The sequence below is a fragment of the Silurus aristotelis genome (genome assembly GCF_946808225.1).
Source record: "Silurus aristotelis genome assembly, chromosome: 26".
Lineage (NCBI taxonomy): Eukaryota > Metazoa > Chordata > Actinopteri > Siluriformes > Siluridae > Silurus > Silurus aristotelis.
In genome coordinates, this window is record NC_139599.1 from 13,076,743 (window position 1) to 13,089,969 (window position 13,227).

The following is a 13,227-nucleotide window of genomic DNA, read 5'->3' on the forward strand; positions in this document are numbered from 1 at the left end:
ATGAACAAAACATAAACGTAGGTATTGTGAAGCAATATACCACAGTGAGGTTGAATTCTAAGATCTGATTGGTCAGAAGGTTGGACAATAGCTCCAGCTCCACCTGGATGTTTATATCAATCCATTTGTGAAAGCAGAGGCGCAGTTCAGAGTCAGTTAGGTAATAGTGGGCGGAGCCAGGTGAGGTGAGTGATACGGATCACTCAGTTGTGATAGACCAGTCATTAACCAGTTTTTACTTGATGCAAAGACATCAAAACCGAGAGAGAGAGAGAGAGAGAGAGAGAGAGAGAGAGAGAGAGAGAGAGAGAGAGAGAATCAGATGAACACTGTCTTAAAGCCCTACTTCAAAAAAATTAATGTAACAATATAAAACCCTTATGTCCAATTTCATCCTCTTCATTAACAATACTGTTGTAATGTTATTGTCTCAATAGTAAGCACTGAAAACCAAAATTAAATAGTTGTGTTTGTTTGAACACAAATTTTTTTATTAATTAACTTAAAAAGTAAGAATTGGGAGGTGCATAAAGGAAGTGAATGAAGTTTACAACATACTGTAAGTGGTCACAGAAAGTAACCTGTCTCATGGACAATCCCAAACAAACGTAAGAATTAAATTCAATATATTTCTTATTTATGTTTTGAAAATGGCAATTATTGGCAAACTGCTGCATTTGTATACATCAAATTTAAAAAATACTCGAAGTGGATTCTTGCTTATGGTATATTAATTAATTTTAATTAAGTAAGCAAAAGCAACTGGTATATGTTTATGTGCTAATGAGAAACTTCATAACTAAAAAAAAAGTTAATATCAAATTTAAAACTAAATCAGGTTCCTAAGAATTTAAACTCTGGTCTCTGGGTATGAATATTAAAAACTTCATTCAGCTACAATTCAGAATTTTAATAATTAACAACCACAAACATGTTCATTAAGGTGTTGCTTGTTTTGGTGGACAAGTTGTATAACCAGCGGTTACTTTTTTTTAAATTACCCCTAGTAAATGGTATTAAGATAGTAAGCTGGTTATAATGTAACTGCAAATGTGTTAAAGTGTGTATACTTGGTGGGAATTAGTTGGCTGTGAGTCAGAACTTGGAGCTGATTCTCAGCTTCTTTCTGAAGCTGATGTCCGGTTCATGTTCAGGTCTTTGTCTGAGGCAACAGGAAGTCAGTGCGTTAATAAAAACAAAAGCAAATCCGGTAAATGTGACACTGCTATTGTGAAGTAATGTGTTGACTTCATAAGACAGAAAAAAAAACAGCTAAAGTTTCTCATGAAAGCAATAAGAACAATATTATTATTATTAATAATAATACTAATACTACTACTAATAGTAATAATAGTATTATTATTATTAATAATAATAATTTAGCCTTGCATCATATTTGAAATTTGTAAAGGGTCAGAAAAGTTGGTATAGTCAGCTTGGGATTGTAAGACCCTTACACTTCTGTATAATTATATAAAAAAACGCGTAAAAAATAAATATTTTTTACATTTGGTATTTATTTTATATTTTTTAATTATTAAATTGAATTTAATTTAATGCTTATTATTTGGTGTATGTGAAAAAAATAATAATATATATATATATATATATATATATATATATATATATATATATATATATATATATATATATATATATATATATATATATATATATATATATATACTATAACTATATCCTATAACTAGATACTAAAATATACTTATTTTTTATATTTACATTTATTTAAAATTACATTTATTTTTTTCATTCTATAATTAATTTAAAGTTTTATATTCTATATTATTTTTTACAGGTTTTAATAAAACCTAAATTGACATTTTAAGAATTGAAATTTTGAATGTAAAAAAGTAAAAATAGTTAAATGTTCTACTTTAGCTGGTTTTATTCAGTTTGTGGTAACATTTATAGTAATAAAAAACATTTATATAAAGAATTTGTACAAAAGTTCAGAATAATCAAGGCATATTATATAAATATATTGTGACAATTTATAGGGATTTTATCTGTATTACATTATCAGTTTTATACTGTATATGTGATACTATACAGTCACATCAGTCTGCACTAAGACAACTTGATAAATATCATTATTTCATTTGTGTACTTTAATCTGGGACTCCTGAATGACTTGTATACTGCCTTAATTAACTGTGTCATAATTTCGGCCCCAAATGTCTCCAGATTTGTTGGGAAGCTTACAAGCTGAAGGACGAAATCTAGAAATCCTGAGACTTCATGCCAGAAAACAGGCAACAATCCATATGTGTTATTTGAAAAAGCAATTTTCTGTTGCGCTCACTATCCGAAATGCTGTTCCCTTTACCAAATGTGATACAAATAGTGTGTATTGACATGCTGAGAAAAAGTTTCTCATTGTAAAGATTTTATTGAAAGGGTTTAAAAAGAGAGTCTGAGCAAAAGGGAGCTTTTAAACCACTATATCAAGGCTGAAGTAATAGAAAAATATTCTGAACTAAAGACTAATTCTGAACACAGAAGTGCTACACACATCTTTACCTTTATTAAATATGAAGGCTTTTTTTTGTGGTTAGAGCAGCAGTTACTCATTTGACGTGGAAGCACAAGAGCGGAAATACTCAGTATAGTGTGTGGGCAATGTCATTTAAAGTCAGGTGCTCTAAAGAAAAACTTGTCAATGCAGATGAAAGGAGGATGAGTGGATTATAGTTATATATTTCTATATACAGTGGGGGTTTTTTTTTTCAGTATTTTTGTAAGGAGTGTCCAGTGTCTGGTAAATAGGTAAAGTCTTCATAAAGATCAGTTATTAAAGGAACACTTTCACTAAGAAATAATAAAAAGGATGCCATGCTTTTTAATTAATAGAAATAGTAGGCTATGGAAAATTGCTGTGATGCAAAAAGAATACAAATACAATAAAACAGTAATTATGTTATTATGTAAATAACAGCACACCATGATTTATAGCGTAGTTCTTTGCTCGGATTACCGCCATGGTCCTATATTTCTGAGATGCTTTGTTCACCCAACGCAGTTATCGAGTGCGTATCTGATTTGTCAGATCCTTATAATGTCAACGTCAAACCAGTCTGGCTGTACTGCTCTCTGACCTCTCCTTTCTGGACATCACCTTTCTGTTTACTGAGCAAAATCCTCGCGAAATGTTTCTTGTTTTCCGCACCGTTCTGTATATTGAAAGTTTCATCCATGCCACAGTTTAAGTCGCCAAACCCTACATTTTTCCGCATTCTGATGTTTGATGTGAACATTAACTTATTTAGTATTCGCCCTGTATCTGAGCATTACGCTGGTGCGACGTGACCGGCGGAATGAGCATCTGCCCAAATTTATGTTCATATAAGTGTCTGAAAACTGAGACAACTCTCTATAAATAGATAGGGTTTAATTGAAATGAAGATTAAATTATTAGGTCATATTTAAATTATAAAGAGTTGCTGGAGAAGAGTATAAAGGAAAGCATAAAAAAACGACTACAAACAGTGAGAATACCCAAATGCAGGACATGTGAGCGAAATAGACGTGAACAGAGATTTCTATCTAAAGCAAATCAAATAAAAGGTTTTTGCTATTTTTAAAATAGACACTTAAAAACAAACAATATTTGACTCAGTTCATACCCCCCCATATGTTTTCATAGTTTCCTCATTCTCCCTTATTCTCTTTCTCCTCATTGTATGTCCTTTCTCTCGCCTTTGTTTTGACTTTCTGCCACGGCCTACAATTCCCTGCTCTCGTAACGCCTGTTTGCACCATTTTTACCGAATCCTTATGATTGTCCAACTTCCCTGAATTTCCCCACTACCTTGTGCCGAAAACACACACGGTGCTGCTTCTCATGTGACCCACAGACATAACTCAGGACTTTGAGCCGCCGTCGCTCAGAGTTTATAGCGCTTCATGGGTAAGGTCTAACAGTCAGCTCACGCCAGACACTTCCTATATCCAGATCTGTGAAACTTCCTTTTTTCCGGCACAGACTATGACACTCTATTTACAGCACGAGCTATAACTAGAAAAATAAAAACACAACAGTCTTAAAAAGTGCATGACCTTTTGAGAATTGACGTGTGCTAGGGATATTCAGAGTCAAATCTTAATCTTTATGTTTCTTTGGCTACAATGCAGCAAACAGAATGAAGCTGAATACTGCAGCTGTTGTTTTCTGTCAACTGCAACGACTGTCCTCTAATTAGGGAGCAAAGAACCCTGAGAAACATATTAACAGCCGTCATGGAATGTAGGACCGTCTGAGAAAAGTCAACTGTGTAATACAGTTATATACATCAGTATCAGTTTAATACATCACATTTTTTTATAATAAGTTACCCCCACACACATATATTTGACATTCACTTTCGAACAGAGACCACACTTAGGGACCACCTACTAACACTGATACTGAGGACATACTGAGGCATCTGGAGAAACTACTTAAACAGCAGATCAACAATAGTTGTATAGTTTCGGTTGTATGGTATTCGCTATAATATACATATAGTTATAGATAAAAAATAGATGCATCTAAGAACATAATGAGATCGATTGAGTCTCCAGGTTCACTTCTTAATAACAAAAGTTTCTGATGCGTAAATTGTTTTTGAGACTAGGGAAGTGTTATAGATTTTTGTTAAGATAAGATATACCTTTATTCATCCCACAGTGGGGACATTTCTGTGTTACAGCAGCAAAGAAAAAGAAATGTGCAAATATATATATATATAAAAGAGTAGAAACATATAACATTGTATACAACACAATGTATAAATACAAAAGAAGAAAAAGAGAGTTATGCTATCAAACATATTGCACATAGGTAATATTGCACGGTTTGAAATTATCATTATTGCGCATTTATTGCATTGAAAAACTTTGGTATTGTTATCATTGTATTGAAACGGTTTCGTAGATGCTACATATACGCTACAGTTCTGTGTTATAATCGTGTAAAGTGTGGACAGACTGAGTGCTTACAGGTACCATAATGCATTAGCGGATGAAATACACCATTCCTGTACTTTCTTTAAAAGTACAAATCCTCTGCTTATCATTTCAGCAAAACTCTTAGTGTCAGTGCTCGCTTTCTAATGTACTTAGGCATCAAAAGTAAAAGAACTGATCTATAAGAACTATCTTTATAGTATATTAATCATTTATACAAATCAAAGTTCAATTCTCCTGAACTTCATACCTTATAGAGAAGAAGATTATTAAGAATATTATAAAAATGATAAAGAAGGGAACTCTCATGAGAACGGTTGAGGCTACACAATTTGTTTATTCACTTCAAATTGTGGAGGGACACAATGTTTTTCTAAAAAGATGAGAATTAATACAGATACTTGACAAACTCAAAATACTTCGATACTGTCCACAGCTATTATAATGTAAGTGATAGCATGAAGTAACTTCTCTACATTGAACTATAAATGGGTACTAAAGTACTTTATAATGTGTCATTTAGTGATCAATTTAGAAAAATAAACTACACTTCACATTGCATTACATCACACTGTTGTTGGTGTTTCTTTGGTTATAAAACGAAAAAGTAATTGAAATGTTACTTATGTAAATATAAAGTAAAACTTTGCATCGACTTCAGTTGGCATTATTAAAGTAATTTAATCTGCTTGCAAAGGCTTTTTTTCAAATACATATGTATAGCACATCTACATGTTATGGTTATGGGGAAACTGCTGTAGTGTATACTCTCATTAAAATGGAAAAATGGTTACACCCCCACTGGCTTATTTGGTTATACCTTATGAAATCCAAAAGTGTCCAACTGAGCTATTTCTATTGAGCTCATTGTCCTTCAGTTCTTTTCTTTTCTTTTACATTTGCATAATCAAATCCTTCCTGATGTACCTCAGTAAGGCGCGATAAGAGTCTCACTGGACCGCTTTTTTGTTGTCGTTTTTTTGGTCGGCTAAGATAACCAATCTCTAAATGCAATGAGTACAAAAGAGTGAAATATTTCTATGTCTCTTCCCATGTTCAATGGACGAGATGACAAAAAAGCGATTGCGATGAAGTCCTCCTTAATTGCAGGGAGCACGCTGGAATCGTTTTCTAAAGCATTTTTTTCCCTGCTTTATCAGTGCCCATTCCTATCAGATGCCTCCCTCAATGGCACTGAGCCAAAACTAACATAAATCTCTAACACATACAAACTCAGGGCAAGTTGGCATTTCATGGAGTACAGGTTTTCTTCCTATTTTTTTCTCACTAAATAGGCCGGGATACGGAAGTTCACTATCTCTCTCTTTTTGTCAAGTGAAAGTATAGAAAACAATACAAATGATTCATTATTATAGTAAATGAGAAAAGGAGTGCTGAGATCTCTGGCATCAAAAATCATCTCGAAGGTTATTAGTCGTATTAACTTTTAACTTTTTGTTGCTTAGATCTAACATTTGAAAGGGGTTTGACATTGAAATCATTTCCATTTCAGTGGGTTTTTTTGCTTGTTTGTTCTATTGTTGACAGCTTCAATAAAATCATTGACAGGAGGCACAAAGTCACATGCACACACATTTACACATATTCTAACTTGAAGAAATGTTCCATTGGTGTACTTATTAATGCTAAACTAAACCTAAACTTAACCCTCAGTAAGCAAAAGGCTACATTTTACTATAAATTCTTATGAGCACACATTTCTTTTTTGCAGTGATAAAGTGTCCCCACAAGGTTAAAACTCTCAGTACTTCTTTCTTGTGAGTCCACACACACACACACAAATAAAGTTTAGCAAACTTGGCAAGGTGGTAATTTACTCATTGTAAGGAGCCGATAACAAAACCAACTGCCGTTGCTATGGGTGACTGTGAAACATTGCTGTACATATGCCATTTAATAATAAATTATTAGGTATTACACACTTATCCAAAATCTTTTCATGATTTTTTATAAATTGTCCATTTGCAATCGCTTTAGTGGATATAAAGTCATTAGTATCATTTTATTCAACAATGAATGAAACAAAAACTCTGTACATCTTTGTATTTGATTTACACTGTTTGTATTTAAAGAATTTCATTTAAAATAGATTTGAAATTGTGTACAGATGTAACATTATTACATATTATATTATTATAATATATTATATATTTAACCCTATTTAATTCAAGTGACAAGCCAACTACGCTCATGACTGCAATTAAATACTAACCATGACCACGAAACTAATAATGATAGGTATTGAAAACGACCTGCACCTTGAGGGTGAACTGTGATTAAATTACCATTAAAATGGATTTCTTTTGGGTAAAAGTTTGAACAGAAAGCTCACAGTAGAAGGCAGAATTATGCCTTAAAGTTATGGTTCAGACACTTATGATTCAGCAGTAGTTCCAGCTCTAACACAAATCACAGGTTTGTTTCAATCAATGCTCTTGTTCTAATATGTCACCAGTTTCTGCAGCTCATACAGAGGGTCTTGTTAAGCGGATTTTCTATATGAACTGTGAACGATATGTTTTTACAATTACAGTAAATGCATTTTGTAGCAGGACAAACTATGTTCTGGTTTGCTTGTTCGTTTCATCTTAATAACCTCGAAAACAGTAAATGTGAGGCAAATCATAGCTATTTATTGACAGCAGAAACTTATTTTATATATTTTTTTAAACTTATTTCATATCGGGAATAAAACATCTCAGGAGTATGAAACTTTTTCATGTTAAGCAATCGTTTTTATCCCATACATAATGTACAACCATCGCTTGATTGTTATTTCTTACAATCTACAAGTAAGTGTGTCCTGCTTGACCGGTTGTGCAGGCGCTCTGATCTGGTATGAGGGTCAGGGAGAAACTTTGAAGCGCCATGACTATTACAATCATACAGGGATTTTGTCTGTACAGCCTGCTGACGAATTAGTTCAAATGTTTGACCTGGACACAACCAAAATCCAAATTAAATACCACACACCCTTCGAGGCACACATAGCCTAAAAGCTGTGCATAGCTCAGTAGCAATTAAGTGGCTTTTACAGTCGGCACTGATGTTATAAATGCCACACTGATGCCACAAAACAAGCTTGCATGCAGCTGGTAACAAGTACAAAACCTTTCTTTGGACAGCCGTCCAACAGAGGGTCACTGGAGTAACCTGAGAATGGAATGTTGTGCCAATGTTGCAGTGTTTGGTGTCACTGTGTTGACATTTGGAGTAATCCAGATTGTTACAATGGTTTCCACGTAAATGTAGTTTGTAATACAACCAGCTACAACCACTAACTTCTAATATCTCTGTATTAAAGTCTTCTGCATTTGCGTGTTGGTTGTCATGGTTGTTGCCATGTGTAACAGTGGTGAGAAAAGGGTTAGAGTTTACACAAGCTGTAGAGGTAAAGAAGCAAGGCATAGACATAGTTCATACAGAAACCTAAAAGAAATAAAGGAAAAAAAGCACCAGAAGCACCTTTACCCTTATTTACAGGTCTGGTCCTGCTCCTGGAGCGACTGCGTTGCCTCTGAAGTCTTGTTCGACCCAGCAGCCTGTAGTAGTAGCTGGGTCTCCCAGAACCTTTCCTAGTTATTCCTGACATTCTTCTCACCCACACTCACAAACAACTCATCAACTCTCTGAGTACAAACTCCTCAAGTCCCAAACACAAGCACACACTTCCTCACGTTCTTCTGTTCTGTGAGTGAAAACCTCGTGTCTAAAAGTTCACAGTGATCAGATCCATAGAACAGAAATCCACCAACTGGAGGAGCAAAAAGTTCTTCAAATGCCTCCAGTTACACTGTCCCTCCACACCGGTTGGTTGTAATCTGTGTGAGTTCTCTGGAGGTGGGGATATGCCATGGAGTGCACAGATAGAACAAGACAAAGTTTCAGGCTGGGAGGAAATCCTGGAGTGGATTTCCTAGAGAGGGGAAAGAGCTCAGCTGAGGGAATAAAGGGGCCAAGATTACTGTGCATAGAGATTTTAAGAGATGACTGAGAACGTAGAGTTTAAAAGATACCACATATCTTGTCTTGGACCCCGATGTACCTTTGGATTCTTTAGAGCTCTCTCTAATCGGAGCGATTCTTTCAGAAGCTACAGTAATGCCTTAGTAACTGTTCTGATGATGATTATAATGATCAACCGTTAGTGTTTACCAGGGTGGAGAACTCATCATTGGGAAAGATGCAACATATACATTTACACAATTTATCTCCTCATCAACCGATGCCCTGTCAACGGTGGAGGGGTGGAGTTATCAGAACCCATCAGGTTAGAAATGTTTCAGATTATAGTGATAAGATAACGATTTTGCGTTCAGTCATTCTAAAAATGAAGTAATTTTAATGTATAGTTAAGTTAAATAAGTAGAATGTAAGCTCTTTTGAATACTCATATAAATGTATTTTCAGTGAAGCTAGTTAAAAGGTATATTTAAGTTTTTTTTATATATAGAATTCGTCTTTCTTTTTTTTTATTATTAATTTGATACATAATTGGAAGTAAATGTTTTTTAGGTTTTGTGTTGTTATATTTCAGTGTATTTACTTTTATTTTAAATTTATAAATAGTGGATATTTATTTTATTTGTTGAATTTCTATTTTAATAAGTAATTTTAATGTATAGTTAAATAAGTAGAATTTAAGCTCTTTTATATACTTGTATCAATGTATTTTTAGTGAAGCTAGTTAAAAAGTATATTTAAGGTTTTTTATATATAGAATTCGTCTTTCTTTTTTTTATTATTAATTTAATTCATAATTGGAAGTAAATGTTTTTAGGTTTTGTGTTATATTTCAATGTATTTACTTTTATTCTATAAAAGTGGATATTTATTTTATTCGTTGCATTTCTATTATAACAATTAATATCATATTATTGTTATATAATCGTTTATTATTGTTGATCATTATCAATGATCATTTATATAATTTCCCATAACTTAGCATTTTTAAATGTAATTGTTTTTATGTATTTATATTATGTATTTTTATACATTTATATTACTATAAAAAATGTTTTTTATCTTAGTCAAATCAAAGTTTATTGTATACACTGTATAATTGTATTGTACTGTATGTTTTACAATATAATAACATTTTTAGAATGACACATTATTGTGTCAGAGGAAACAGAGGAGCAGAAAATTATTTAAATAAATGATATATCATATTAAGTTCATTACATACAAAAAAATTTTTTAGGACACCTGACATTTCCAGCCAGTGGCTCTTCTTCAAACTGTTACCACAAAGTTGGAGGCACAAAATTGTATAGGATGCCTCTAGATGTGGTAGCAATAAACTTTGCCTTTATTAAACTAGGAGACCCAAAGCAGTTCCAGCATGACAATACCCCTATGCACAAAGCAAGCTTCCTGAAGATATGGTTAGCTGAAGTGGAAGATTTTGATTGGCCCTCTTATAGAGGTCTAAACCTAAACCCTGAACATCTTTGGGATGAATCAGAATGCTGACTGCACCCCAGGCCTCATCACATCACCTACATCAGTACCTGACTTTAAACAATGTCCTTGTAGCTGATTGAGCACAAAGAGCGGCAAACACACTCCAAAATCTAGTGGAACAACTTCTCAGAAGAATGAAGAAGCAAATTATTTATATATTATATATAAAATCAGGATGTTAAAAAACACATTAAAAAACACATACAAAATCAGTTGAACATTAGGAAAGACTTATATAATATACAAACATACATACTTATATAAAGACAAATATAATGGAAATATAATACAAATTATAGGATTATTAATATTATTAAAATAATGATCAGCTCTTTGGAACATTCCTGCTCCAGTATGAACAGATTCCAGAACCCGGGTTTGTGTTTCTGTGCGTGTGTGCGTGTGTGTGTGTGTGTGTGTGTGTGTGTGTGTGTGTGTGTGTGTGTGTGTGTGTGTGTGTTCTTAAAGGAGGCCCTGACAAGCTTCTCCAGGCCTGGCTGTCCTTAGCCAATCAAAAGTTAGCTGCGGGTGTAGGTCAAGCAGCTGGAGTACTGCTCAGCAGATGGACACAAAGACACGTAAAGTGTGCACACACACACACACACACACACACACACACACACACACACACACACACACACACACACACACACACACACACACACACACACACACACAACTCTCACAAGCAAACACAAGCATACAGTAAACCAATTTACAGAACTCAAAAATAAGAAATAGATAAACAGAAACAAATAGTGTAGACAGAAGATGAATAATATCAAGAGGGCACAAGAATGAGGCTCTTTTAATGTCTAGTGGACACAAAAGGACACACACTTCCACACCTGTTGCATTGCGTATGGAGAATAAGAGGTTTTTTTAGAAAGTTCTATGCAGACAGTAAGAAAATCTAAGATCTAGTTTACATCACAAAGTTTTGTTCAGTTAAACACAATTAGACACACACACACACACACACACACACACACAAATACACACACACACACACACACACACACACACACACACACACACACACACACACACACACACACACACCTACACACAATAAAGAAAGGCCATAAACCTGTCAAATGCATAATTCTACCTGAGTGTTTGGTTTCTCTCGTTAGTTGTGTGACTCTTTGTTTGATAGCCGTTATCGCTCCCTGCAGGCACACACACACACACACACACACACACACACACACACACACACACACACACAGTCACCCTGTTCATAGCTGAAGCTCTTGAGGTTCACTCTTGTTTGGGGTCACATTCAGGGGGCCATGCTCGTTTCCTGTTCTCAAAACTTTCCCTGCAGTCAGACACTCTGGGGACTGACCTCATCGTAACAGCTTTTGTTGATAACCATGTGTGTGTGTGTGTGTGTGTGTGTGTGTGTGTGTGTGTGTTTGCCTGTGTAGGTGTAGGTGTATGTGTTTATGTGCATGTGTGTGCATATGTGAAACACTATATCCTAGAAGCTTTCTGAAAAAAATTGCCTTGACAATTCTAACTTCAGCTGATATGCGACACTTAAAGACAATAAAGATAAAGACACCATGCCAAGGAAGCCCAGTGTACAGGAAGTAGCATTGATAACAGTGTGTTTTTGTAGTGGAGTTCTGGGAAAATCCCTCAAATGTTGCCTCTGAGAGATTTCAGGAAAGCAGCCAATTTAAAATTCTCTGCCTAATCTTAAAAAAAAGCTTCCTCACAACTACTCTAACTTTCATAGCCAGAGTTTGCCAGAGTTTCCCAAAAACATTCCCAAAAACAGCCATTAGGTCGCCATTAAATGATAGAAACGAGCACCACAACGAATGCTCTCACCCAGTTCAGGCGATCGTAACATTGCGCTAGTTTTGACAAGCCATGTGTAGTAAAATCATACTTTGGGGCAAAAGAAAAGACACACTTTCCTGACTTTACTTCACAGCTGATACAGGAATACAGAAACATTTTAACACATTTAATGCTTTCCTATATGGCTTTTTAAGGTTTTTTGTTCTACATGAACAACACAACAACACTGTAACTCATTTTGCTGAGGTAAAGTTTCAGCCTTCTGGTGATTCTAATGTTTATTCAGATGTTAGACAAGATATGCTCATTTAACTCTCAAATGTCTATTAAAGCTTTGTGGAGACAAAGTGTGCGCAATAAGTTTTGAGACATTATTTAAATGTATTAAAATGCCATTCAACATTTAAGAATGATATTACCCAGACACAAAGAGTTGCACACTTGCAGACACACACATGCAAATATGGTATGGTGTAGCGATGCCTTGGGTAAAAACGCTATTACTAGCTAGGAAATAAAAAGATAGATGACACTTTGTTAGCCACTTGTTTTGTATCTTTAGGCATCTGTGTAAAAAAGAGAAAGAAAGAAAGAAAGAAGAAAGAAAGAAAGAAAGAAAGAAAGAAAGAAAGAAAGAAAGAAAGAAAGAAAGAAAGAAAGAAAGAAAGAAAGAAAGAAAGAAAGAAAGAAAGAAAGAAAGAAAGAAAGAAAGACTTTTTTCAACTACAGACCTTTAGCACTACAACCCAAGTGTGGTCATGTGTTTACTAGAATGGAAGTCTTAACATGTCCAAAGCTTTATATATGTTCAGTTTCAAGACTAGCTGAACTACAAATTGTTAATACAAAGTTGTGAAATTGTGGCAACTTTTACATTTTCCTTGCACTTGAATGAGAAAATCCAAACCTGTTCCAGCATCAATGCCCTGGTGAACAAAGCTCCATAAACAAAATCTTTAC

At 34.3% G+C, this 13,227-nt stretch overlaps 1 protein-coding gene across 10 annotated transcripts in view; it reads right to left on the bottom strand.

The window, feature by feature from the left end:
- dab2ipb (DAB2 interacting protein b) overlaps window positions 1-13,227 on the bottom strand; it is a 164,618-nt gene that overhangs the window by 87,762 nt on the left and 63,629 nt on the right. For 2 of the 10 annotated variants that reach the window (XM_083531729.1, XM_083531726.1), the window contains exon 1: window positions 8,458-8,817. The exons of 6 other annotated variants lie outside the window; for them this stretch is intronic. In XM_083531729.1, coding sequence (XP_083387855.1) covers window positions 8,458-8,578 — 121 coding nt within the window. In that variant the 5' untranslated portion in view covers window positions 8,579-8,817. Of the gene's footprint in view, window positions 1-8,451; window positions 8,819-13,227 lie in introns of those variants that run through there. 2 more of the 10 variants (XM_083531725.1, XM_083531722.1) reach the window with 2 other exon arrangements.